The sequence below is a fragment of the Penicillium griseofulvum genome (genome assembly GCF_001561935.1).
Source record: "Penicillium griseofulvum strain PG3 chromosome Unknown contig_80, whole genome shotgun sequence".
Taxonomy (NCBI): Eukaryota; Fungi; Ascomycota; class Eurotiomycetes; order Eurotiales; family Aspergillaceae; genus Penicillium; species Penicillium griseofulvum.
Window position 1 is genome coordinate 624,931 of NW_024467471.1, and position 25,802 is coordinate 650,732.

At 48.4% G+C, this 25,802-nt stretch overlaps 10 protein-coding genes across 10 annotated transcripts; 4 read left to right on the top strand and 6 right to left on the bottom strand.

Annotated features, from left to right (window-relative positions):
- Positions 1–697: 697 nt before the first annotated feature.
- PGRI_012700 (PH domain-containing protein) lies at positions 698–1,882 on the top strand (the record flags this gene model as incomplete). The annotated part of the gene is made up of 1 exon (XM_040788983.1): positions 698–1,882. One exon carries the CDS (start codon positions 698–700, stop codon positions 1,880–1,882), a length of 1,185 nt encoding a protein of 394 aa, XP_040645936.1.
- Positions 1,883–3,027: 1,145 nt separating this feature from the next.
- PGRI_012710 (DMT family transporter) lies at positions 3,028–4,330 on the bottom strand (the record flags this gene model as incomplete). Its single annotated transcript, XM_040788984.1, has 5 exons — positions 3,028–3,333; positions 3,393–3,808; positions 3,867–3,939; positions 4,006–4,011; positions 4,067–4,330. The coding sequence occupies 5 exons, from the start codon at positions 4,328–4,330 to the stop codon at positions 3,028–3,030; spliced, it is 1,065 nt and encodes a 354-aa protein (XP_040645937.1).
- Positions 4,331–5,479: 1,149 nt separating this feature from the next.
- Positions 5,480–6,489, bottom strand: rab7 (Rab family GTPase YPT7; the record flags this gene model as incomplete). The annotated part of the gene is made up of 5 exons (XM_040788985.1): positions 5,480–5,589; positions 5,645–5,792; positions 5,886–6,065; positions 6,125–6,220; positions 6,460–6,489. The coding sequence occupies 5 exons, from the start codon at positions 6,487–6,489 to the stop codon at positions 5,480–5,482; spliced, it is 564 nt and encodes a 187-aa protein (XP_040645938.1).
- A 288-nt stretch (positions 6,490–6,777) lies between these two features.
- PGRI_012730 (ATG16 family protein) lies at positions 6,778–7,550 on the top strand (the record flags this gene model as incomplete). The annotated part of the gene is made up of 3 exons (XM_040788986.1): positions 6,778–6,862; positions 6,925–7,301; positions 7,392–7,550. 3 exons carry the CDS (start codon positions 6,778–6,780, stop codon positions 7,548–7,550), a joined length of 621 nt encoding a protein of 206 aa, XP_040645939.1.
- Positions 7,551–8,009: 459 nt separating this feature from the next.
- Positions 8,010–9,590, bottom strand: dot1 (histone methyltransferase DOT1; the record flags this gene model as incomplete). Its single annotated transcript, XM_040788987.1, has 2 exons — positions 8,010–8,973; positions 9,037–9,590. The coding sequence occupies 2 exons, from the start codon at positions 9,588–9,590 to the stop codon at positions 8,010–8,012; spliced, it is 1,518 nt and encodes a 505-aa protein (XP_040645940.1).
- A 397-nt stretch (positions 9,591–9,987) lies between these two features.
- Positions 9,988–12,618, bottom strand: spb1 (rRNA methyltransferase spb1; the record flags this gene model as incomplete). The annotated part of the gene is made up of 4 exons (XM_040788988.1): positions 9,988–10,550; positions 10,614–12,339; positions 12,398–12,547; positions 12,601–12,618. The coding sequence occupies 4 exons, from the start codon at positions 12,616–12,618 to the stop codon at positions 9,988–9,990; spliced, it is 2,457 nt and encodes an 818-aa protein (XP_040645941.1).
- Positions 12,619–12,915: 297 nt separating this feature from the next.
- On the top strand, positions 12,916–15,614 carry PGRI_012760 (uncharacterized protein; the record flags this gene model as incomplete). The annotated part of the gene is made up of 5 exons (XM_040788989.1): positions 12,916–13,035; positions 13,104–14,966; positions 15,020–15,099; positions 15,153–15,302; positions 15,356–15,614. The coding sequence occupies 5 exons, from the start codon at positions 12,916–12,918 to the stop codon at positions 15,612–15,614; spliced, it is 2,472 nt and encodes an 823-aa protein (XP_040645942.1).
- Positions 15,615–15,990: 376 nt separating this feature from the next.
- PGRI_012770 (uncharacterized protein) lies at positions 15,991–18,633 on the bottom strand (the record flags this gene model as incomplete). The annotated part of the gene is made up of 10 exons (XM_040788990.1): positions 15,991–16,040; positions 16,091–16,722; positions 16,774–17,033; positions 17,086–17,154; positions 17,211–17,249; positions 17,298–17,865; positions 17,913–18,117; positions 18,169–18,322; positions 18,427–18,472; positions 18,530–18,633. The coding sequence occupies 10 exons, from the start codon at positions 18,631–18,633 to the stop codon at positions 15,991–15,993; spliced, it is 2,127 nt and encodes a 708-aa protein (XP_040645943.1).
- A 747-nt stretch (positions 18,634–19,380) lies between these two features.
- On the bottom strand, positions 19,381–20,838 carry irs4 (the record flags this gene model as incomplete). Its single annotated transcript, XM_040788991.1, has 1 exon — positions 19,381–20,838. The coding sequence occupies one exon, from the start codon at positions 20,836–20,838 to the stop codon at positions 19,381–19,383; it is 1,458 nt and encodes a 485-aa protein (XP_040645944.1).
- Positions 20,839–21,821: 983 nt separating this feature from the next.
- Positions 21,822–24,530, top strand: PGRI_012790 (uncharacterized protein; the record flags this gene model as incomplete). Its single annotated transcript, XM_040788992.1, has 4 exons — positions 21,822–23,012; positions 23,073–23,330; positions 23,379–23,523; positions 23,572–24,530. The coding sequence occupies 4 exons, from the start codon at positions 21,822–21,824 to the stop codon at positions 24,528–24,530; spliced, it is 2,553 nt and encodes an 850-aa protein (XP_040645945.1).
- Between the last annotated feature and the right edge of the window lie 1,272 nt (positions 24,531–25,802).

A 25,802-nucleotide genomic window follows, 5' to 3' on the forward strand; every position in this document is an offset into this window, starting at 1 on the left:
TGCCTCTTATTGAGTCACTTAAGTACCTGGTACATGATAATTCATATTGAGGATAATATCTAAGGGTGTACTCAGTACTTATACAGGGTGTCAAACTCACACATGAGATCTACACATGATATAATACTCCGTACTGTATTGTAATTTATAATTTCAATTTTCACAAAAACAGAAAATCCAATTTAAAAAATTTAATTATCAGTCCCGTCCAAGGGTCCAGACCCCTCTGTATTTTTTAAAAAAAAATCCCATACATATTTATGTTTTATGTTTGGTTTATATGATTTTGCGTTTTTCGTTCTATATTGCTTCAAATGTTACACGAAATAGATGTATGTTGTACTTTCCAAGATTGTACCTACATATACTCTGTTATATATAAAGCATATATACATAGGTACATAAGACTACTCTCCTCTGTAGGCATACAAAATTAATTTATTGGTTACCCATAATCCAAATATATCAACCTTGGAACATAGCCCTGGAGGCTTATATATATCATGCGACATACGACTTACATATATAAATTCCCATGCAAGTCGTAGATCCTAACTTGCCCGTTAAGCCAAAGGGTCAAAAGGCTTGGTTCCGAGATCATCCCCCGTCATCCCCCCATCATCCCTCTCTCTCCGCATGATAAACTATATGGAGTCACCGTGGGGTTCCCCCTTTTCTTTTCTTTTCAAACCTCAACATGAATACAGTGCTGACTCGACCCTCATTCTCTGAGGGTAAATCCCCGGTCAAAATCCCTGAACCAGGCCCCTCTCATTACCGCCTTCATAATAGTGGAACTTTGGATCCCTTTTCGCCAGTGAATGAAAATGGAAGCTTTGAATTCGATCGAGTTTTGAAAACAGGGAGGGTCTCTCGTCGAGTTAAGCACAAACATGTCTTTCGCGCCTCATGGAAAGCAGCCTACCTCGTCCTCCGGCCAAACCTCCTTTCCGTATACAAAGATGAAGAAACCACCCGCCTCCGAGTCTCCATTTCCCTATCTGAAGTGACCGCCGTCGCACCCGTCAAGTCCCCGCGATCAACCCGGCGCCATGTTTTCGGGGTCTTTACCCCATCTACGAATTACCGCTTCGAGGCCCCGACTGAACGCGAGGCCGAGGACTGGATCAATCGCATTCGAGCCGAGACTCCAGGCGACGAGGACGAGCAAGCTTTCCTAGCTTTGACCCAAAAGCGCGAACCCCCCGCTATCCACAAACAATTCGTTGACGAGACAACCGATCACTCTGACTTCGATCACACTGGCCGCGCCAGCTCCCCAGAGCCACGCCATGCACTGTCCCCACGCAGCAAAAATACCCAGAGACACCCTTACATCCAGGATTACTCCGGCAACGAAATGACTTCCTTTTCAGAGTTCTCTGATGGCCCCGCGCCAGCACGCGGCCAACTACGATCTATGCGCTCCATCCATTCACTGTCTGTCCCAACAGAGGATAAACCAGTACCGCGGCCGTCAACATCTCTTCCCCGAGACACAAACAAACAGTCCGACCTGGGCGTCCTGCGTGACCCAGAGCGGGTCATCTGTCAGGGGTACCTGCAGGGGCTACGCATCCAAGGGACCGTGCGCCAGTGGAAACGACTCTGGGTTGTGCTTCGACCCAAGAGCCTAGCCTTCTACAAGGACGAAGCGGAATACGCAGCCATCAAGATCATCCCCATGTCCCAAGTATTTGATGCCGCAGAAGTGGACCCGTTGTCGCGATCAAAGACCTTCTGCATGCAGATCATCGCCGAAGAAAAGACCTATCGACTTTGCGCCCCAGATGAAGAGTCCCTCGCGCGCTGGCTAGGCTCGTTGAAGAGCATTCTCGCTGCACGCAGGAGGTTGGATCCCGCTCCGGGCACTTCTGTATAACCCTCATTCTACGGAGGCCTGTTTTATTACTCCTATTTCTATTCCCTTCGCTTCATCTTCCCTACATCTTAGCGTCCCTCTTTCTTCATTTCCTACCTTTTACCTCTTTTCTTTCAATATACCCAGGTTGGTGATTCCGTCTTGACTGCTCGTCTCATGAGTCTTCAAGGAACGGATTGGCGTTATTACCTTCGTTGGACTTTCAGTGGGCGAAGGGGAGTTCATTTTCATCACGAAGCTACCCAGCTTTTTTTCCACTTTTAATTATTCCAACACCATTGTCTCTTGATTTCATTCAGGTAATGCATTCTCAATGTGCATTCATGCTTCTTACTGTCGAGTCTGGCATTCTCCCTTGTCTGTCTTCTTCTATTTCCCTGTCTATATTGATCACCTATTATGTATCATATTGCTTCTGGTCGTAGTACTCCAGTGCGTAATATATAATATCAATGAGAAACCATACGTTCAACCCTTCGAGCGAGAGAGTTCATGTGCTTCTGCCAGTTGTATATGCAGTTCACATGACAGTATATCTCAATACGAAACACTATTATACAATGGCTAGCGCTATGCAATGCATGGCGCCAAAAATGCAGACTAGCGTAGTGGCGCTCTCTCAACTTGCTGGGCTGCCCTAACAGGTATATACAAGCGACCAACTATCTATTGGACAGGAACGCCTCAAACAAGAAATGAAGAAACCGAAAGATTCCCATTTCTTAATCTTCCATACAAAGCGCCCAATGCCCGCATCAACAGGACACAAATTGCTAGACTCGCGAGCTTAAATCTAAATCTCGAATGTGGGAAATGTGACGTCCATCAGACTACATGGTGTGAACCACATCTGTAGATATATATTCCCCAGCCCTCACCACAAAATACCCCCTTTCAGTAGTATTTTCGTCCATAATTAAGTATCATAATAGAGAAACAACTAGTTAGGTTAAATAGACAGTCAAGCGCGAAATCAAGGGGGGAAAGTAGACTTAATCAGAATATTGTTGAATAACTCTATAATCTATATTGGGTCTACCAGTCCTTTGGCTAGGTAGCGAAGGGTAGCTGGAGAAGATGCAAAGTTGTTATGTGAACAAGCTACAATATGTAGCGATAAATACAAGAACCTTCTTAGGTTCACCCTAGCGCATTTCCTCTTCTTCAACGGGAATGCTGTTATACTCACCCGAGAAGGACCTGCCTGCTCCAGCAGTAGTAGCAAGATCATCCTGGGGCTTGCTCTCGTGCTGCACAACCAAAAATGACGAGACCACGATAGTTGCTCCAACCCAGTACAAAGGACTGGAGTATTGTGACTGTAGGACCATCTGTCCAATCAGGGAGAGCGGGATGGTCATACTGAGTCCAACTGTCACGATAAGCGGTGTGGTAAGAAGCATAGAGTAAGCCCAAGCAATGTCAGAGACAAATGATGCAAGCGCGTTAGACTGATAGCCGTGAGGTTAGCCAAAGAATCAAAGGTGAACAATAGGGCCGGGAGGCATACCAAAATGATGAACCACACACGGGACGTTTCGGGCAAGGAGAAAGTCTCCATTCCTGTCCAGTGCAGGATGAAGAAACCAGGCCACAGAAGGATAATGTTGAAGAATCCAACTAGTCCGAAGAACAGTGGCATGTTTACCCGGGTCTCGTCGCCAACTTGTTTCTTCATCACGACGGTGTAGAGACCGTACAGAACAGAACTGAAGGCCGCCATGGCATCGCCAAGAGCAATCTCGCCTGGGGATTTGTGTGGGAATGTGCCTTCGCTGCCATCTCCAGCATCACCTGTGTCTGGGCCGGAGAGATCGACGCGCGAAATCAAGATAATGCCAATCAGAGAAGCGATGACACCCATGAATTTGCGCAAAGTGAATCTCTCAACACGGAATAGGGCGCCGAAGACCATGGTCCATACACCTAGATGAGTAAGAGTGAGAACAGGATTTTGAACACATGTAAAATAGGGGATTCTTACCACTGGTGGAAGTCAGGATGGTTGTGCTTGCAACTGATGTGAATTGAAGACACCCCATGGCGAAGTAATTCGCCTAAAGAAACTTGGATTAGTTCACCTCCAACGCATAAGAAATCACATCATGAGGTGTACCACATACAGCAAACTATGATAGGTTAGCCAGCTGGTCATATATCCAAACTTCAAGGTTGTGCACTTACCCAGAGAAGACAAAACTGAATACTGAGTCTAGCTGTTGCTTTGAGCCCTAGCTTTCCACTTGGAGGATCCTGTGTCTCCCGCGAGAATCGCTCGCCCTCGTCATCAGAACCGGCGCGCAACATGCTCTCCTCCTCGGTCTTTGGATCATGCGAATCCAAATGATTCAAAAAGCTCTTCAGCGAAGTAATCTGAGAGAGCTTTCCGAGACGCCAAAGAGCCCATGTTCGACGAGCGACAATTATAAGGAGTGGCATCATAAACATGGATGTGTTGGTATAAGTCACGAAGAAAGGTCTTGGGTAGGTTCTATCGGCGAAAATGGTCTGGATAGTCGATGTGTGATTAGCCAAATGTTCACAATGGTACAGGCCTTCTGCAATATGATTATCAAAAAGAGGGCGCGCATACACTACTAAGGAAGTTCGAGGTCGTCCATAGCAAAACCACCACTAGGAGCAGGATGATTCCTAATGTTCGCCGTGATATCCCCAGTGGCATCCCAGAGGATCCCTCAGTTGTGGCCGAGACCATCGTAATTGTAGTTTGTGAGATGTTGAGAAGGGGTAAATTTCCGTGACTTGTTGAGGTGTTATCAGGAAGCTCGTGTCGCCGATGTCGCAATCGCTACGTTTGCAGCCGAAGATTCCGAGTTGGACGGGATATCGGGCTGTCGCGTAAAGCGCAAGCAATTATATATGCGGGGCAAATGAGTGCCACGAGACTTCCTGCCTAAAGAGTGTCTGAAGAGAACACGGGGTTAGATGCCAAGCATTCGCAAGATAAGGGTCCCGGGTGGGGAGAAATGTAGTCGCCGATATTGGGGGCTTAACACTTAACACATATATAGCGAATGGAATTTTCCCTGGTGATTAGATTTAACTCCGGCTACGGTTGGAAGTACTGGATTTATTATGGACCTATATGTAGGATACATACATGTAGGTATAGTGATTCATATGAAAAAAGCCGCCTGTTTACAACATGAGTCGAGGCATAATATGATATAGTGTAATGTAAATAGATATTTTGGACAATAAGATCTTATATTTGGTCGAAAAGAAGCTAGGGTTGCCATTAGGAGTAATCAGCAGTGATGATACTGGGTCATCTGAAAGTACTAAATGCGCAACCAACTGCCTATTACGGAAAGATGAAGATGATGGTATTGCATGAAGTCCAAAAAAGACACTGCCTGCATAAACTGAACTGAGTAAGATATTTCTCTCTCAGCAAAATCCCACAATAGAAACCAAGACATCTACAAGACACCGGGGGAAGGGCAAGGTTATCCAGAGCAAAACCCCGTGGTCTCCTCTACAGACTCAGGACCGAAGACTAACTAGATAGTAGTAGGAAAAAGGAAAAACAAAAGGAAATAGGTCGCTGGAACACATGTGAATAGGAAGGGTATATCAACAGGCACAGCCATCACGGTCATTGTCCAGATGGATGTTGATTGGGTCGCTGAATTCGCCGCTGAATTCTTCGGCCTCTTCCTGGGCAAGTGCACTCCGCGCGATAACTAAATAGTCATTAGCAAACTTGAAAGAGAATAGCTTTTTCGAGCAAAGACTCACCCTCGAACGCTTGCTCGACGTTGATGGCTTCCTTGGCGCTAGTCTCGAAGTAGGGGATGTTACCCTTCGACTGGCAGAAAGTCATGGCCCGTTTTGAGGAGATCATACGCTTGTTCTCCTCTACATCGACCTTGTTGCCGATCACAACCTACACATGACCATCAGCACGGACCAACATATAATTATTGCCTGCTGCTGCAGCGCGCAAGATAATGAAAAGGGATACGGGAACACCACTTACAAATGGGAAACTCTCTGGGTCTCTCGGGCTTGCCTGGATCAAGAACTCATCCCGCCAGCTGTCGAGAGCTTCGAAACTCTTGGAGTTGTTCACATCGTAGACCAAGACACAGCAGTCGGCTCCACGGTAGAAGGCAACTCCCAATGACTGGAAACGTTCTTGGCCTGCAGTATCCCAGATCTGATACCGAGTCAGTTTTTACCCCTCATACAGTTGTGCTAGGGCCTCCAACGCCTTACCTGCATTGTTACCAGTCGGTCGTCGACGAGAACTTCCTTTGTGAGGAAATCAGCTCCGATAGTGGCTTTGTAGCTTCCACTGAACTTCTTATTGACCTATTCATCTCGGAAAATTGCACGTTAGCAATTGGACGGATATGTGACCGACCGCGGTACGGCCGCAGAGAGCTAGTCGGGGGCGAGGTTGAACGGACATATTGGTTCATCAGACTTGTTTTTCCTACACCGCTGTCTCCAAGGATGATAACCTAAATTTCCAAAAGGCGCCAGTCAGCAAAAGGTTCACTTTTGAAGAATTCGATGCTCGTAACACGGAGCAAGTGCGGAGATTGTACCTTGAGGAGAACCTTCTTTCTTGACGCCATGTTTGGGAACAGGTCAAATGACCGAGTGTAAATGCGTGAGGGATAAACAGAGAGTTCACTGTTAAGCAAAGACCTATTATCAGCCTTTACTAAGCCTTTATAAAATAGATAAGGGCGAGTTGGTTGGGGAGTTGGGGTCAGGTTGCAGGCGGGTTCGATGATGCATGATGCTGGGCGGTGGAGCGGGCGGTGGACAATGATAACGATAGCACCGCATCTCGCTCCCGGGGCGGCAATCAACTCCACTTCATCACATTCGGGTACATCCCCATTTACTTGGGAAGGCTTATGGCCCACTGGAGGGATGAGTACTTGGCTGCCCTGACAGTTCGAGATCAAAGAGAGAAAGCAAACGCTACCCTTTACGATGCCTGTCAGTCTAATAACGAGGCTCTTTGTTGAGCGATTGCAACTGACATCATTTACCAAATCTAGATGCCCAGCTTGCAGATCGCACCAGCAAGCTAGAAACAGCAGCAAAATGTGCCAGCCCCGCAGCAGCGCAGAGTGAAGCCCACCCCACTGTTCCATCTCCCATAGTTCCACCATCCAAAAAGCAACGAGCGACTGAGTTAGGTCCCACCCCGACCGATCTTCTCAATACCACCCGTGCAGACTTGTCTGAAGCTCAGCGATCCCGCTCAGAGTTACAAGATCGCTTGAACCGAGTGAATATAGAAGTGGAAGCACTTCGCAAGAAGAGTACGCATGAAGGTCGACGAATCAACGCCCTGGAAAGCGAGAGGGCGCATCTAAAGCTACGATTGACAGACCGAGATGCGGAACTGAAAGGGAAGGCCAAGCTGCTAGAGGTAGGCTGTTTCTATATTTGCATAGGCTTTCCAGTCACACAGACGTGGGCGAGGGAAAGTGGCTAACATAAGATATGTGCATTTCTCCAGGATTTCCAAGATGAACTGGCGACACTAAACCTTCAGCTTAATATGGCCGAAGAACGATCAACTCGACTTAAAAATGAGAACCAAGACCTGGTTGATCGTTGGATGGCTAGAATGGGCCAAGAAGCCGAGGCCATGAACGACGCGTCGAAATATTCCTGACTAGTCCCAATGCACCGAGCAGGTGACAGGGCAAGATTGCTAGAAGAGACCGGAGCATAGCTTTTGTGACATTTAGATCTTAGATCGTGATAGTTGGTCACTTAGATAGAATATGAAAGCTCTAGATACATGGTCATGCGGTCCTATCGTTGTATACGACATGTCGCATTGGCAATACTGTCACTAGGGATTCCAATAATCTCCTACGCATGCCAATTGCTAACACGCCCTAATGTGTACTCCGTATACACCGTAGTTCCGATTATTGAGGAATAGGCTGAACCGAGTTTGGCTTGAACTGGAAGAGATTATCCGTTTTGTACAGGTCAAATTGTCGGAAAATGGTATCATACAAAAAGTCAACGTATATCCAAAAACGGACAAGGTAATGTACAAAAGTGTCAAAAACAAAAAATGTATGTGCCATGCAAAGATACCAAGCCAAGCAGTCATTGAAGACTATGGCGTATTCTCAATGAATGCTTTCAGCCGAGAGCTGTCTTTAGTGGCAATGAAATATGTGCCGCCAACGTCAGTCCAGCTCACGTTGTTTGACCAGTAATTCTTCTGCTCGACCTTGAGAAGATTGATCGGGGAGTTCAGGTTGCGAGACTGGATTTTGTGACCAGCAGGAACAAAGGACTTGAGTGAAACAATTTTGCAGCCTTCTTTCATATCCAAAAAGTGGTTGATCAGCTCATTGTTCAGTTGGGGGGTGAAAGCCTGGTTGTTGATGAGCACCACATCAGCCCGCTTCAAGACGCTGGTGATACTCTCCTGCTCAAGAAAGTCTCCTCGAACAAGATGAGTTTTACCCGGCGCAATTCCCCACTGCCGGCATCGGGCCTTAAACTCGGATTGCTGCAAATCTGCCAAATCACAGGCGTTTGACATCATCTCACAACCCCAACTCTCACAGCCAACCTCAAGTGCTGCTTGAAGAACGACATTACCTACACCCGAGCCAAGATCGACAAAGACCTGGCCCGATTTGAGCTTGGTTTCTTTGAAGATTGTACTGATAAAGCGAGGGAGAAGCTCTCCGTAGACGTTGTCCGTGCCATTCTCGTATTGCCGGAGGGACTCCACTTGAGGGGATACCGTGCGCGCGTAAATTTGAGTGAGAATTCTTTCCACCCAAGGTAAATTCATGCCTTGTTTCGCATCCAAATGCTTCGCAAGGCTGCCGTTGGTCCTTAACCGCTGAATAGCCTTATTGTAATCATCGACAGCTTCCCGAAATTGAGTCTCGGATGTTACAGCCAGAGCCCGGCGCAATCGACGCTTGATCCCAGTCGTCTCGTCGTTAAACTGATCCGCCTCCTCACTGGGGATATAATTATCGGCGACTGTTTCGATGACCTGAACAATGTCGTCGATAGGTCGGAATTCGTCATTTTCTCGGGGGACCACAGAGTCATATCTGACCAATGAACAGATTAGCATACCAGTACCCAAAAATCAATCGTACAATCAAATAACATACCTCTCCTGCTGCGAAGCACTGGGGTATTGCAGGAGAATCTCTTTGGGCTTGCCCTCGGCGCCAAAGGCGGGCTTGAACTTCCCGGCCTTCCGACCCGACGTTATATCCGCGGCATGTATCATTTTAAACGGACGAGATCCTTCTTCGGAAAACGCCTTCACCGAGCGAAGCCGCCGCTCCGGGTCAGGTTCAGCGCTGGCGCTGGTCCTCGCACGCTTGTGCACTTCAAATGGGGCCTCGCTATCGCTTGCGTCATCGTCGCTCGAAAGTCGTTGTTCGGGTGTCGGCCTTTTGCGAATGCGCGAGGGAGTGCTCAGTCGTTTTGCTGAGCGTGCGTCCAGGTCACTAGAGACCGATCGAGATTTTGATGCCTGCGCTTTCCGGTTCCGCTCTGTCGAGGGCTGGACTCGAGGTGACCGAGTATCTGAGGGTTGTGTAACAGAGCGTGTAGGAGCTGCAGGCCGAGTCTGCACGACCTTGCGAATTTGCGCCTTCTTTGGCTGTAGAGAGAAGGCTCCGGCCCCTCCTTTCTGAAGGTGGTCGAAAAAGCCCATATGGATAGGGATAGATATAAACAACTAATGCAGAGAGGCAATAATGTATGCAAATTATGCAATAAAAACGAATCAAAGAATATATGAAGTATAATGCGAGTAAGATGGATGAAGTGGGAGAAAGAAAAGAAAAGAGAAGCGGCTTATCGATTAAGGCGCCACTCGGGGAAACCACGCGATCCGCGTTCCTTGGCATTTCTTGGCGCTTTTGCACAGCGTCATGAATACATGGATGTCTGTGGACATGTACTCCGTACATGCTTTTATATTTTAACAATTGTGAAAGTTGGAAAGTTTGAAATATATTTTGGGATCGTATTTGTGGAAGAATGAACCCTGGGGTATCATAATTATTTTTGCTATGTAAATTGTCTGATTCAAACTATGAACACTCCCTCTATTTTTTCCCTGACTTCTTCTTCGCCAGTCTCTTCTCTGCACGAACATCCTTCTTCATACGAGCATCGACAATCTTGTACTTGCCCTTGACACCCTTAGGACGGCCAGAGATACCACGATTGGGACCCTTGGCAACCACAAGTTTGACTTCCTGCTTGGGCTTCTTCTTGGTTGCCCTGCTCATTAGTCTTGCGATGGCGCCGGCCTTGTCCCGCTCACTGAGAGCATCGTCCTCTGCTAGAAGCGCTGACTTCTTGCGTAGTTTCTCAAGTCTTTGAGCCGCCTTGTACTTCTTGCGACCCTGGGCTTCCATCACCTTCTTGATCGGGCGTGCATTGATGGCACGCATCTTTTCTCTAATAGCAGCCGCGGCAGCCTTGGTGATGGGCCGGACAGGCTTGCTGTGCTTGCCCTCATCGTCGAGGAACCATTCGGGAAGACCGTCCACGTCGCGGAAGGCAAATCGGTTGAAGCCATCATCAACAATGTCAGTTGACCTCTTTTCTCCAGTCGCCATTGACTGCGCAAGGGCCATGGCCTCTGCAGTAATGATATCGATGTCTGTAGGGGAGAAACAAGTGTTAGTCAGGACTTCATTTATATTGGGCACCAATTGCAACTTACCCAGTCCGCCATTCGCTTTTAGAGGATCTTTGGCTTCTGTGTTTTCTGCCTCGCTCTCATCAGACTCATCGACCCAGTCATTGTGGTTCTTCTTAGCGTTCTTCTTTGCGTCCTTCTTGTTCTTTTCTTTGGTGGCAGGAGCCTTCTCCTCTTCCTCGTCTTCATCCATCGCAAAGATGTTGTCGCTTTCTTCCTCTTCCTCCTCCACCTCCTGTGCCTGTTCCTCTTCCTCTTCCTCCTCATCCCCTTCTAGTCCTTCAAAGATATCTTGATCGAAGAACATGGAGGCGTTGTTGGAAAGTTTCTTAGCCTTAAGCGTTTGATCGGCAGCGGTAGTTTCATCATCTGAATCCTCTTCCTCCTCTTCCTCATCACTGCTGGCTTTCTCTCTGTCAGAAAAGCCCTCCCACTCGTCAACCTCGTATTGCTTGCGTGTCTTCTTAGCACGCAATTTCGAATCTTTATCTTCCCTGCGGCCGGTGTACTGGTTGTACATGTGGTCGAGCTCCCTTTCGAGGCGGTCCTCTTCGTCGTCGCTCTCTTCGGTTTCAGACTCAGATTCGCTTTCACTTTCGCTCTCGGCGGGAAGATCACGAGCATTGACAACCGCATCTCTGGCATTCTCACGGTCGACGCGTCTCAGAGTGAATGTGGTGTCGTCGCCTCCCATACCGAGCTGCTCCATACCGATTTCCATGGGGGTGGTCATGTTCATTTGCATTCGAATGATATCCTTGCGCTTCTTCTCATTCTCCTTGCGTCTTTCCTTCTTGCCCTTGGTAGTCTGCTGCTCTCGCATGCGGATCAAGTCTTCCTGGATCTGCAGTTCTTCGTCCATAGGGGCCACCTCAGCCACTTCTTCTGTCTCGCCTTCTGTGGTTGGCTTCTTTTTGACGACAAGTCCGAACTTCTCACGACACTTGATACGCCATCTGAGCAAGTTGCGGAATTCCTTTTTGCCTAGGACCTTCAAATCCTCACAGCAATTTCGGATCTCCTCCGTTGTTTCTTCCAAACGGTCCAGTGTGGACAACGCAAGATCTCCACCCGGTGGCTGCTGGAAGCTAAGTTTGTTGTAGCTACCCAAGATAGCAATAGGATCGATAGTGTTGATGAACTCCGTCACTGGGAGCTCCTTGAATTGGGTGTAATCTCCTTCTTCGTAACCTTCACGCTTGCGCTTCTTCTTTTCGGGGTTGAAAACCTTCGCTTCGTAGTTGGGGGTGGGAGCAGTAAGTTCAGCAAAGACGTGCTTCGGGTCGAGGAACTTCGGGTCAATGCGCTTGGGGGCCTTAAATCCGCGGCAAACGACGAAAATTTCGGCAGAGACATTTCGAGACGAAGGAGGCTTGGTTGCCTCGACGGAGTTGAACAGCTGCTTGAAAACCCACAGCAGGGGGTTGTAATCCTTGGATCGGAAGACCTTGGTAACGAAGGTACCACCCTCGCCCAAGAAATCAGTAGCCAGTCTCAGGGACTCCAACACTAGTTCAGCCTGGGAGAAAGCATCCTGAACCCACGCAGCACCAACGTTGGGGGCACCATCGTGAAGCACAACATCTGCTTTCCAGTGCTTGATGTGAGATCGAATCGTTGCGCGACACTTGTCCGTTGTGATATCGCTCTGGAAAGTAATGGCTCGAGGAATTGGTTTGATGGGGGAGAGATCGACACCAATGATAAGACTCTGTGCAGGCATGTACTCTGCGGCAACTTGACACCATGACTGCTCGGCTGTTAGACAAAGACTTTTGGGATAGAAGGTGCCATTTCAAGATACTTACACCAGGCGCAGCGCAAAGATCGATACAGACTCTGCTTTTCTCCAAGAATCCATACTTCTGATTCAATTGGATCAACTTGAAAGCGGCACGGGCTCTGTAACCCTTCTCTTTGGCAAGTCGATACCACTTATCCAAACGACCTTTTCCATGCTGTAGATAGTTAGTACATGAAGTGGTGCGAGCTGAGATGAAATAGAACACACCTTTTTCTGGATCGCCATTTTGAAAGAAAGCCGGTCTCAATGGACCAGAAAATCCTTTTAAAATGACCGGGAAATAGAACGGAATGTATACTTTTTCTATGGAAGAGGATCCGAGAAAAAAAAAAGTTGCAATACTTATCTCTCACCGCCTTTGGACATGTTCTCCAGTTTGTTGCCTGAGGCCAAAATGTCGGTGCCAGACATGTGACGTGATATCAACCAGGCACCCCCCATGTCATTTGTGGCGCTTTGTAGATGCTTTGTCACTTGGGTTTGACCATCTAACTATAGACCTGATGTTTTCACCCTACCTCCATGACGCCCAAGGGATCTCGCAAGAGAGTGAAGACCAGCCCCTCCGGCGTGGACTCACCGGCTGGACTGAGCGGTGATGGCCGAGACCGTTCAGACTCCCAGCCACGGGGGTACAATGCCGTAAGCTCTTTGTGATCAAAATAGCCAGTCCTTTTGTCATTTTTACTGATCACCTATCGTTCATATAGAGCTGGTACCCCGGATCTTGGTCTTCCATTGCGAGAGTGTCTAAAGCAGCCCCAGTTACCGAGGTTGCCCGTGAGAGCATTTCAGCGGCTAAAACTGTAGTATCGAGCGTCGCGAACTCATCGACTTCCCTTCTTGATACCTCAACAAAGAATCGACATCCTTCTATTCAACTTACGCGAAAAGTGGGGGCCTCGACCAGGTCTCTGCCCGCTGACGCTACCACCACCCGAGTCAACATTGCATCGGATGGTTCGGCTTCCACTCCGACTGCCGACGATACCGAAAACCCCAGAGGCGTAGAACCAGCAACATCCGATAAAGAAGCGCCCAGCGAGAACGATATTAAGCCGCTAGAGGAACAGGCCAAGGAGCAGGAGGCCACCCCTAACGCCGATCCCAGCATATCGCATGCGGGATCTGCAGAGGGCCCCGAACACTCTGGTGGTTGGCTCTCATGGATCTATGGACCGTTGGCTACATCTGAACGCGCTGCGAATGTCCCAGAATCTACACAAACCCAGGAGCCTCCGTTGGCTGAAAACCAAATGGCAGAGCAGGGTGCTCACCCTACCGTGAAAGACTATACAGCACGGGAAGAAGAACTGGAACCGGAATCAGAACAGACAAAAGATACTGTTGAAGCCACCACACCACAGAAGCGACCGTGGTTCCAGATGTGGTATGGTACAAATACACCGAACAAGCAAGAAGACGCACCATCTACAGAATCCACGATCTCTCCTTCCACGAATTCCGCCGAAGCTCTGGACACAAACATGGCCCCGCAAGATCCCCCAGATGAGTCAAAAGAACCCGCTGGTGGATCACAGAACCCGGTCGGAACTACTAGATCATCTGGCTGGTCATTCTGGTCCAAAGACCCAAACAAAGATGGAACCTCTGATAAACCGCAGGAAGGCGAAGCAATCGAGGCATCAATGGGACCTAACCCGCCATCAAAAGATAAAGCACTTGAACCAGACACAGATTCAAATATCAAGATAACCCAGAAAGGTAGTATCAAGGTCAAGCCCCCAAAAGACAAACGTCTCAAAAACGGACCTGGGCCCACCGCAGAAGGCACCAATACGTCTATGCCGCCTGTCGAACCTCGACCAGCGGATATTACCGCCTCAAAACAACTACAGCAGATTCTTCCCAACCAAGTACTGCCGAAGTTCGAAGAAACCTATCCATTTGAGCAATCGCCCTCTATCCTACAGAGCCTCGGTCGGCTCCTGCATTATGGGAAAGGGCCAGAGATTCGCCATGTCAGCAGGGTCAGAGATCCGCTGCACGTGAGACGCGCTTTGGCCATTGGTGTTCATGGATATTTCCCTGCTCCATTCATTCGAAATCTTATTGGACAGCCCACGGGCACATCCATCCGTTTCTCTAATATGGCAGCAGATGCCATTCGGAAGTATACGGAGAGCCATGGATATTCGTGCGATATTGAAAAGATTGCGTTGGAAGGAGAAGGCCGCATCACGGAGCGAGTGGATCTCCTGTGGAAGTTGCTTCTGAATTGGATGGAGGAGATCCGCAAGGCTGATTTCGTCATGTTCGCATGTCACAGTCAGGGCGTGCCAGTAACTATCATGCTAGTTGCGAAGTTGGTACAATTCGGCTGTCTTGATACCAAGCGAGTGGGCATCTGCGCTATGGCAGGTGTCAATCTCGGCCCTTTCCCGGATTATCGCTCTCGATGGATCAGTGGGTCGGCTGGAGAGCTATTCGAGTTCGCACTGCCTTTCAGCAAGGTCTCGAAAGAGTACGAAGCAGCTCTTAAATGTGCTCTCAATTTTGGTGTTCGTATTTCTTACATCGGAAGTATTGACGACCAACTCGTTTCACTGGAGGTAAGTATCTAACTTGATATTCAAGCATTCATCAAATTGCTAACTCGCCCCAGTCCTCTCTCTTCTCACCCATAAACCATCCATACGTCTACCGCGCTGTCTTTGTAGACGGCCGAGTTCACGCCCCAAGCTTGTAAGCAACCCCCTCACCCCATCTTGTTCGACAACGCTAATATCAAACTATAGCCTCTCTCATCTAGTTGGCTTCGCCCTCAAGCTTCGCAACCTTGGTATCTCAGACCACGGTCTCATCCGCGAACTAAGCACCCCACTAGCAGGGAGTCTATACTCCGGAGAAGGACATTCTCGGCTGTACGATGATGAAGCCGTGTATTCGTATGTAACATCCATGAATCCCTACCCGCACCAAAACTAACACCATCTTCCAGCATGGCCATAGAATTCACACTCGAGACTTCTTCCGTCCCAGACTCCGCACTCAGCGTCAAGCGTGCTACCAGCTCCGCCACGCCAAACCCGTACATTCTTCCCTTCGCCATGCGCGGTCTGCTGGAAGAAGAATATGTGCGTCAGGAGCTGCACGACGAGACTATGGAATTGCTTAGACAATTTGACGACTGGAAACCTTCTAGCAAAGTTCTGAAAGATGTAAAGTTCCGACTGGAAGGTATCCGGTCCAAACTCTAGGCTTGCTTAAGAATTAGAAAGGATCTTGCTTTGGGGATTTGAAATTAGCGGTTTATTAATGGAAATACACGTTTTTTTTCAATATTTGCTGCCCGTATATAAACAATGACATCCATGTATAGCAACACCGGATACATGTCCTTGTCCGATTCGTGATAGAACTTGTATTTCGTATGCGTAAATCTGCCTATCAACGAATGGAATCATAACATCATCTGTATTACCCCATAGATGTTGAAAAAAACGCCGCATTCCGTCGAGCACTAAATCAGAAGTGGAGAATCCGGTCGTGAAAAGAGAGGAGGGGGATCATTATAGTGTAGGCTTGAAAGTTGAAAAAAAGCTCAGAACGATGTAGAAAAAAAATACCTCCCGTTTAAACAGATGCTGATGGGAACGCCGTTTTATATGCACCCTCGATTTCATCTAAAACAGTGTTAACGTAAGGATCATATATCGGAAAAAACATAACAAACCTCTCATCCCATCCAAAGCCTCGAAAGCAAGCGAATAATTAGACACGGCCCCAATGATCCGCTGTAAGCCCTGTCGTAGTTCGTCAATGAGGTGATCGGTCGAGTCTTCGCCATGCTCGTGCTCAGAGGTGTTGGGTGCAAGCTGCTTCGCTACGGTTGCCTTGTAATAGATCATGAACATAGCGTAGCTACTTTGCATGAGACAGCATGCGAATGAGGGCATGGTCCGTGGCAATGGACGACCTGGATCTGTGAGAGGCTGTGGGACGGGCAGGCTGTGGAACATGCGGGAGATGACGAGGGAGGCTTGAAGACAGATTTTCGCGGATTGCTGCGTGCTGTAGGGGAAGCCGGAGGCGAATGGATACGCGTACTGGGGTGCGTATGGGTGGATGTCGGTGTGAATGTCTGATGAGGTTGAGGAATCGGATGGGGTCATGTATTCTGTTGATGATGCTCGTTCGAAGGAGTTGAGGTTCGAGCAAGAGCAGGAGATGTTGTTGATGCCGGTGGGTTTTGTGTTGACGGGTGCTGTGGTGGTGGTTGGATTTGCTGCTGTCAGGTCGCAATGTCTTTTTATGAAGATGGGGATGTCGGAGAAGGCTCGGAAGCGGTGCGTTTTTATTTGTGCGCTGGGGTTATGGTTAGTTGGGTTTAGGCATGGAAAGGCGAGTAGCTCGAACCTGGATAGTTTGATTCGGGATATTGCACGTATGCTTTGGGCTGTAATTGTTTCGTTGTGATCGCCGAAATCTGATGTTTGGGGTAGAAGGGGGAGTAGCTCCGCCTGGGCAATCACGGAGTGGGTCCAGGAATCAAGTTGCTGCATTCGTTCGAACATATAGTACATCCCTGATTGGGATGAAAGGCATTTGTTCAGATCACCAATAAACTGGGTTGCCGATACAAGCACTTGTTGGGCTTGTATCAAGATAGACCAACCCTTAAGACCGGTTAGCGGATGGAAGATAATGAAGAGGTCTTTGAGTACAAACCTCGGCATCTGATGAAAACGATGGATATGGAGTCGTGAACTGCGGGTCATTAATGACGATAGCAGGCATCTATTTCTTTGTTAGCTCCAATCAATCACGGATGTTTGAGGAGCTATATCACTCACCGTTGTGCTAACAATAGATCCTTGAATGACACAATAATACTAAAAGAAAATTAGACCAGGAACCAATGAATGAGAAGGGAGACAAACCGTCATCCACCAGGCTCTCCGTCGAGCTTCCGAAAATTCATCATTCCCCATTTCAGCATGAAGTGACTTGTCCAAAGCAATTGCGAGAGCTTGACCAGCACGGTATCGCATCTTGAGTAAGTTACCACGTTGGGCGTATTCATAAACTGAAAGCACTAGGAGAGCCAGGAGGCTCTCATTGTCCACAGGAGCCTGCGAGTGGAATCTTTCCCGCCCAACAAAAGGTCGTGCAGCAGACAATGCTTGGCCGGGATCAGTTGAAGACAGATCAAGATCACACTCCGCTTCGATTGTTGAATTGGCGAGTTGGGCGAAAGCATGCGAGTATGTTCTACGCTGGAGTACAGACGCTGCAGACGACGGCTCAAGATCACTTGGGTGCGGAACCAAAGCCAAGATTGCAGACAGTGCAAGACTTAGAGGCGAACGTGGCCGATACATCATCATCGGTTCAGATGCAGTGGAACATGGAACAGGGCAGTTCAATGGTCGATCTCGGCACGGTGGTGATGCCCGTGGCGGAAGAATGGGAAAATAGTTATGAATGAAGTCATAATAGGCATTCAATCTGGGAATGTTAGGAAATGTACGGAACCCATGGAGAGAGATACTTACATTTCGGGCTCGCTTCCATAGGTTCTTACGAAAGGTTGAGTACTGTTCGGGGGCGGTGACATCAAGGGCACTTGCATGTGCGACTGACTACCATCGCCAGTGAAGAAGTTCTGGAACATGGAGGGAACATCGGATTGGAAATCTAGATGCCTCAAACCTGCGCCAGGCAGAGAGAGTTCATCAATTTGATTGAACATCCCCGGTGCTAAACTTTGATTAGTATATCGACTTTTTTTCGGGCAGGGCGACGACGTACCTTCTTCAAACTCCGGGGGTGAAGGGATAGTATTATACAAGGTATCATCTCGCCTCGATGCATGTTCTGGCGACAGCGAGGACTTTTCCTTCTTTTTGCGTGGCCCGCCTCGTTTGCTGGGTAAATAAGAACATTCTCTGTCTTTGCTAACACACTATAATGAATGTTAGTCCATGCAATGAATGATCCAGATGCATAATCTTTTTCAAAAAAAGATCTCAAAGGACCCTAAACACTCAAAGCACAAAGAAAACGTACATTCGCGCATGGCATCTGGCCGCCACATCTTGTTCTCGAAGCCCGGCTGGAGTAACCGATTAGTGGAGAAGTTCCTCTTTTTTTTCCCACGGGATTTGCTCACCAGGGAAGACATGCTACCTTAACTGGCGGTTTAGCAAACTTCTTGCGAACCGACCGAGGCGCTGTTGAGGCAAGCCCGTTATAATCGTGTAATGTATCGGCCATGGTGACACTTAAAAAAGAAAAGCAATAATCTACAGAACCATTAATTTGAAACTGCACCTCCCGGGCGTCTTTGCAACCGAATATTGAAATGGGGCATTCTGCGGCTCGAGTAATAAAATCGCAAGTTCAAAAGGGCGCTGATATAGAGACTTCCGTGTGATTGCTTGATCTTCGCAAATCCCGAGCCGTGGGGAGGTTCGGGATTTGCTTTTAGCAACTAAGCAAAGAGAGATCGAAGCCAACCCCGAATTGGAGAGATAGTACGGAGTATCAGGATGCAGTGTATATGCAGGGTAATCGAAAATGGGACTTTTTTTCCATTTCATATAATTGTTTTCTTGGAATTCCTGGCAAGGAGAAAGAGAATGGAAACGGGATTTCTGATATTCGAAGGGTTTTGGATTTGAAAACGTACCGGTACGACTGATACTGGTAATAATTGACGGTTGGGTAGGAGAAATATGTAATTTTACCATTTAAAACAATTAATCACGTGGACCCACAGTTCGCACGCTATAGAAGTGTAATGAAGCTATTAAGTGAGATTGAAGATGATCTATCAACCTACCTACATAGGTAAGAGCATTAGTACCTTTCCAAGGTGGAGAGGATGATATCAAATCAGATCCTTACATAATGTTTCAGCCCTAGAACTGGTATAGGCTACATAATTATGGAGAATTTGATTTGAAATACTTTTTAAATATTCGATACTCAATCCAGAATGTGCGTTGATTAGGGACCTAACTATGTTGTATGGCCCTTACGTCTCTCAGCGAGGGGTAGCTTAATGCCAACATACCGTACACTATCCCAAACACTGTCCCGGACTCTGACAGGGTTCTTGTGTCCCTTTAAGTTCTGGTCTATCAACCACATTCCTACTACGAATTCCTCACGCACCAAGAGCCCAATATTCTGATGATCGACAAGGTCCCACACTTGCTCCAGGATTGTTTCTGGCAGGCGACTGCGGGACCAAATCTCTCGGACCACTAGGTTGAGAACCATATCCGAGGCATCAGGTGGCCATGATCCATTTTCATTGGGACCGGGGCCCTTGGTATTGATGAGAAGCCCTTTATTAGAGGCCCAAACACCTTCGTAACGTTTGCGCTCCTTTTCACTGACCTCGCGTTGCCAGCGCTTACGGTCCCCCTCCTTGTGTTTGTGGGGGTGTTTGTGCAGGGGATTTCTGTGTTTTCGGCGGTCGGCTTCGGTGGATTTCGGTATGCCGCGAAGTGTCATTGGCAGACTCTTCGGTGGACTTGGTGTCCTTGATAGATCAGGCGTGTGCTGGTGCGAGTGTAAATGTAGAATGGATCGTGCCCCGCGTCGCTGAGGAAGCGGCGGGGGAATCCCCCGGATAGATGGGGATGCTCGTGTTGATGCCAGGGATGAGGCGATAATGGCATTAGAGAGGGCCTCCTCGCTCATGGCCATGGAGTCATCTATTACGTTGGTACTTGCAGGTGACTGGCTCGATATAGATGCCTCGCTTGGCGTCGAAGAGGGTTTTGCGATTCCATGATTTCTGGTAGACCCTCGTGGTGGAGGCACACGCGGCGGAAGCCTCGGTTTTAGCTCATCTGACAGTAGAAATGAAGTCCGAGACCCTAAGGAGGGAAGGGGGCTTGGCTCTCGACTATCCTGATAATCTAGAATTGTGCTAGATTCTTGGGATGGAGAGCGCCCGTAGGTAGGCAGATCAGATTCAGACTTTAAGCCACTTTCATGCATCGGGCGACCCAAGGGACCATTTGTTCCTTGGATTGAGCGAATTGGGATTGGTGGTGGCTGTCGCTTCTGTGAAGGTGGAACCTGGCTTGCATTTCGTACTGGACCGCCAATTCGGGCAGTTGTCGACGGAGCACTGGTGTCCCGCCCGGGGGACCTTGATGCAGCGAGCCGTGCCGCAATTTGGGAGGCCGAGGAGAGAGCCGCGGCTGATGGTCGTCCTCTCACACTTGATGTACTGGATGTAGGCGAAAGTGGCCTGGCCAATCTCCCCACCTTCTCCTTTACGGAACCTGCTTCTGGGGGGTCTGATCCAGTCCTCTGATGACCTAGAGGATCTGCCATTGCAGTAGTGGCAGAAGATCTAACCGTCACATTGGGTGAGGGATCCCTGGAGTGGAATGCAAGTGTGGCGCCTTGTAGAGCGTCATTCCGGACAGCCAACCGCTGGTTCGCGGAAGCGGCCATGGAATTCCCCGCAATTGGAAAGAAGTCCACTTTATGCAAGTTATGAAACCAAGATTTATATCGATCAAGATCGGGGACCTCGGGAAATTTGTTTCTGAGTTGTTTAGGGGGAAAAAATATGAGAAGTGGCCGTGCACGCGACCGTACACGTCTCTCCTACGCGACTATACTGTATGGAGTATGAAGTATGGGGTACGTAAAATATAATCATAATATTCACAAATTCATAGATGTTTCTCGTTTCATATTTAATATATCTCTAACAAAACACGATCGTCAACTGTCAACCCCGGATTTTAATTAACCGAGCATTTTCCGTGTTTAAAGATTCCCCCGGAATTCTCCACTTCCCCCCCTCTTAGTTCATCTGTCCGAGGTCTGCAATGTGACTTGCAAAATAACTTGGCTTAAGGCAAATGCCATATGCCTCTCTGAAAAATTGGAGCCATGCTCTCGGGTAAAGACAACAAGGATCCTCATGTTAAAACACGTGGGAGATCCGAAGTTCGAAATACAGATGGAGATGAACTGGTTGCTGGTCACATTCGATGCTCAGTGTGTAGCAGTACCTTCAGACGACCAGAACATTTGAAACGGCATTTGCGGAGTCACACTAAAGAGAAGCCTTTTGAGTGTGCCCACTGTGGCCGACACTTTTCAAGAACGTATGCACGCTTGGGTCATAGCTATCCTCGCGTCGAATTACCCGCTAATCAACCCTCAGGGACACCCTCCATCGACATGAATTGAATCATCATGCACCAGGGATGACAGGGAAAGATCGTACCCATCGGATTACTGTCAAAACATTCCGAGCATGCTTTAGTTGCGCAACGGCAAGAGTAAGATGTAGCGGCGGCGTGCCATGTGGACGGTGTGATACTCGCTCCCTCGAATGTCAATATCCTACACAACGGCGGTCCAAAGCAAAAGGCAGGGATTCAGCCCAAGAAGCTGAGACGCCCAACGACAACCCCAAACCCATGCACCAAAGATTGAATGCAGCTTCTAGTCAGGACCGGTTTTCTATACACTCGCAAAATGTATCATCTACGTCCGGCAGTGATCACACAAATCGAATACCACAAAATGCACACATTTCAGATACCTCGAATCCTGGTGTGTATCTTCCAAATGAGACACAAGGGCCGTCTGAACCATTGGAGGGCTACCCCGGAGATATCGACCAGACATACAATAACTCGAGCTCCAACATCCCAAAAGCTTTCCCAATTGAGTCATCCAACAATTTAGACTCCAAAATGGGGGGCATACAGCCGGGGATGACCATGGCAAATAACCCCGAGGTGCCGCTAGATTTTGATCCCACGTTCTTTGACCAATCCATACTTTCAACCATCAATTGGCTCCCAGGGGAGCTGCTTTCTAGTGCTCCTAATGGCCCCGCAGAGTCTACTGGTATTTCCTCGCAATACAACCAATCCCTCAGTCCAAGTATATACTTCTCTCAGACAGCGTGGCAACCACCGGTTGTTAGCGCTGGGAAAATGAGTCCTTTGCAAACAGAGCAGGTATCTCAGACCCCCTCTGCGCATGTTACTCTAGGAAACAACATGGGAAGCCCCAATCAACATTCCCACGGTATTAGCGAGCCTTCTCCTCATAGCGAATCTGTAGGTTCCGCCAAGGGATCAGCGGAATACTATGTCGATGGTGCGCCATCCCGACCCCCAAAGCATGAGAAGAAACACACGCCTTGGTCCAGCTCATCTGTCGAGCCGGCTGATATTGGCAAGCAGCTACTCATGGAAGATGGCGAGCACCGGTTCGACTTCCCTATCATCTCCGAACTGCGAACAGAAAAGATATCGAAAGATATAGTCCGCTTCGCACAACGGATTAAAACCTCCACCTACGACGAGATTTATCGGCACTTTGTTCAAATGTGCTGCAATGAAACTCCAATTTTCAAGGTGTTCGAATCGGACAGATTTCCCACCATGGACAAATGCAACCAGTTCATCCTCTTCTTTTTCGATTCATTTCAGGCCGTTTATCCCATATTACCTCTTTCTCAGTTTGATCCCAATACGAGCCATTGGCTCTTGACTTTGTCAATAATAACACTTGGCTGCCATGTGTCCCACATCCCCGAGATGGAGCAGTGCACGACTGCTCTCCACGAGCTAATTCGACGGGGTATCTATCTTGAGGTGAGAAAGGTCGTCTTACTGCCATTCATTTCTTTCAAGCTAATTATTTCGCACTACCAGAAAGAAAAGAGTCGCCCTGGCCAAGCTTCTCTGGAGATGTTACAAGCTATGTTGTTCAACTGCATTGGGCTTTTCCATAGTAGGACTGAGCGAGAAAAAGCTTCGGCCTTGAGCACCTTTGGTGACTTGGTGACACTCATGAAAGCTTCGCGATTATTGGCGCCGATGCGAACGAAACCCAATGAGGCGTCACAAGACGCAGCTTGGGTATCTTGGATTCAAGATGAGGCCAGGAGACGCACCGGCTACTGTATATGGGTAAGCTTTGTCAGAAGATGGAGCCTTTACTCTTACTGACGATGATAGCTTGTGGATTGTACTCTTGCATATTACTTTGATAATCGACCCCTGCTCTCCCTAGACGATGGCCAAGCTGCATTGCCTGCGCACGAGAAGCTATGGCAAGCAAGGTCTGCAGAGACATGGAAGCTACTGTGGACGGAGTCATCTGGTAACTCTTATTCAAACCCAACAACCGACCAATGTCTAACTCATACAGCCAACGAATCCTTATACGACGCAGTCCACATCCTCTACATCGAGAAGAGAGTAGTATCTGGGATAGGAGAGTTTAGTCACATCCTACTCATCCACGCTCTCTACCACCGAATGTGGGAAGTAGGAGACTACTTCCGCCGACCACTTTCCTTCTGGAACCCTACAGCAAAGAAGCAATCCTGCGAGACCGCCATCCCCACCGGTTCAGTGTGGCTCCCCGGAATTCCCTCATACTCCAAATGGCGCAATAGCGCATGCGACTGCCTCGACATCCTCCACTGGACCGCCAACAGCACCGTAGCCAAAGCCGCAGGTTTCGAGCACCCAACCATTCTCCACCTCCACGCTGCCCGACTACTCCTCCTCACTCCATTCCGCGAAATCCGCTCCCTCGCAACCTCCCTAGCAACAGAAAAACAGCGCTGGAGCAAGCGGTACCAATCCCTCGAGTGGCAGTACATCTGGCGCTGGATGAAACACGATCAATACAAAGCCAGGCTATCAGTCATCCACGCCGGCGTCACTCTCTGGCATATCCGTCGCTACTCGACGAACGCTTTCCACGAACCCGTCGCGGCGTTCATTGCTGTGCTCACGCTATGGGCGTATGGATCCTGCCACGCTCATACGTCTCATGAATCCAGTCCGCGTTCCGGGGCGCGTGCGGAGCCGCTCCATGAACGGAAATTTGTTCATCTTGATCGGCCGTGCGCTGATGAGCTTGTGCAGCTTTTTGTGAGGGAGGGTCATGGCATGAGAGGGAATGTTACTGGTGTTGGTGATATCTGTGGGGCTGAGGGCCCGGAAAGGATGCTGCGGGTTGGATGTGAGATCATTTCGGGCTTGACGGCGTGGAGTATCTCGAAGAAATTCGTGGTTATTCTGACGCGGCTGGCGGATCTGAGCTCGTATCACTCCTCTAGGGGACAGAAATCCCGGCTTGATGCTGAGAATGTCTGATATGTGGTGGGGTGGAGATTAATGGTCTATGGTAAATAATACATTTCTTCTTTTGTACAGTAGTCCTTTCATTGGCTCCTTCGTCTGTTTATATACCAATCGATCGGTTCATGAAGATGTTATCCCGTGGAAACCGGGTGCTATAGAATCAGCTTAGATGTTGCTATATCTTCCTGTGATAAGATTTAGCACTCAAGGTAATTGATGTCTTTTTAGAAGTATCTTTTTAGAAAGTTATGTCCACGGGTAGTTCAAAATGTCATTTTATATAATATGGTGCTAGCGTTGTTTCCACTTATTGAGCGCCCTCCAACGTTCCTTCTTTCACCCCCAACAAAATTTCCTCATAACATTCCCCACCTCCTGGACTCAACTTCACTTCTCATACCATTTTACTCTGAGTGGACTCTGCCACCCACGCAAGTGGGAACTGGCATCATCACCACGGTTTTCCATCCTTAGTGCAGCAAACAGAAAGGCTTTCTTCCTTACACCCAGAGCCATGAAAACCGAAGGAACAACGCACCACCTCGTAGGTGCCGACTAGTCACAGCTGTCTCAAATGGCCAAGGATCCTTATTGAGGTCAAATGCTCTGAAACGAGACACAAGGCAAACAAGATATGGAAACTTGACTCGGCCATTCGAATGGCAAAGCGAAATCGATCATGCTTTCTACCTAGGTATACATACCCAGAGCAAAATTTCAACGATACATGGGTTATTTGCTAGGAACTAACAGTTGTCTTCCTACACAAAAGATCGAAGTTCTCCGCGATGCGGCGGCCGGTTGTCAGAAAACGACCATCCCTATTGAACTCACTGGCATCCGACCAACCAAAAAGCGCTTCCAGTAAGCCTGCCACCTTTGTCCATGCTGTGATTGCAAAATCGCAGGGGCCCGATGGTCTTGCCGTCTACAAAGCCACCACGGTGGATGATATCCAAACATCTCACCTATTTCCATACATGAACGGCCAAGACACAATGGATACAATATATGGAAAGAAAAGGCCAGCAGAACCTTTTCCCCCTCGAAACGGCCTTGTACTATGCAAAAGAATGGAACGCTATCCTGATGCTGGGAAGTTTGTAATACTCCCTGATATTGGTTTTCAGGACAACGCGGTGGTATCTGCCGTGAAGCAGTGGCTCGAGGGTGAGCAGAAGTACCGTGGTAGGCTGATCGATGACCAAGTCCATTTCTTCATTCCTTCGAATTAAGAAGGGATGTCTTCAAGCTCGCTTCTTGGTGGAGATTTGGGATACTGAC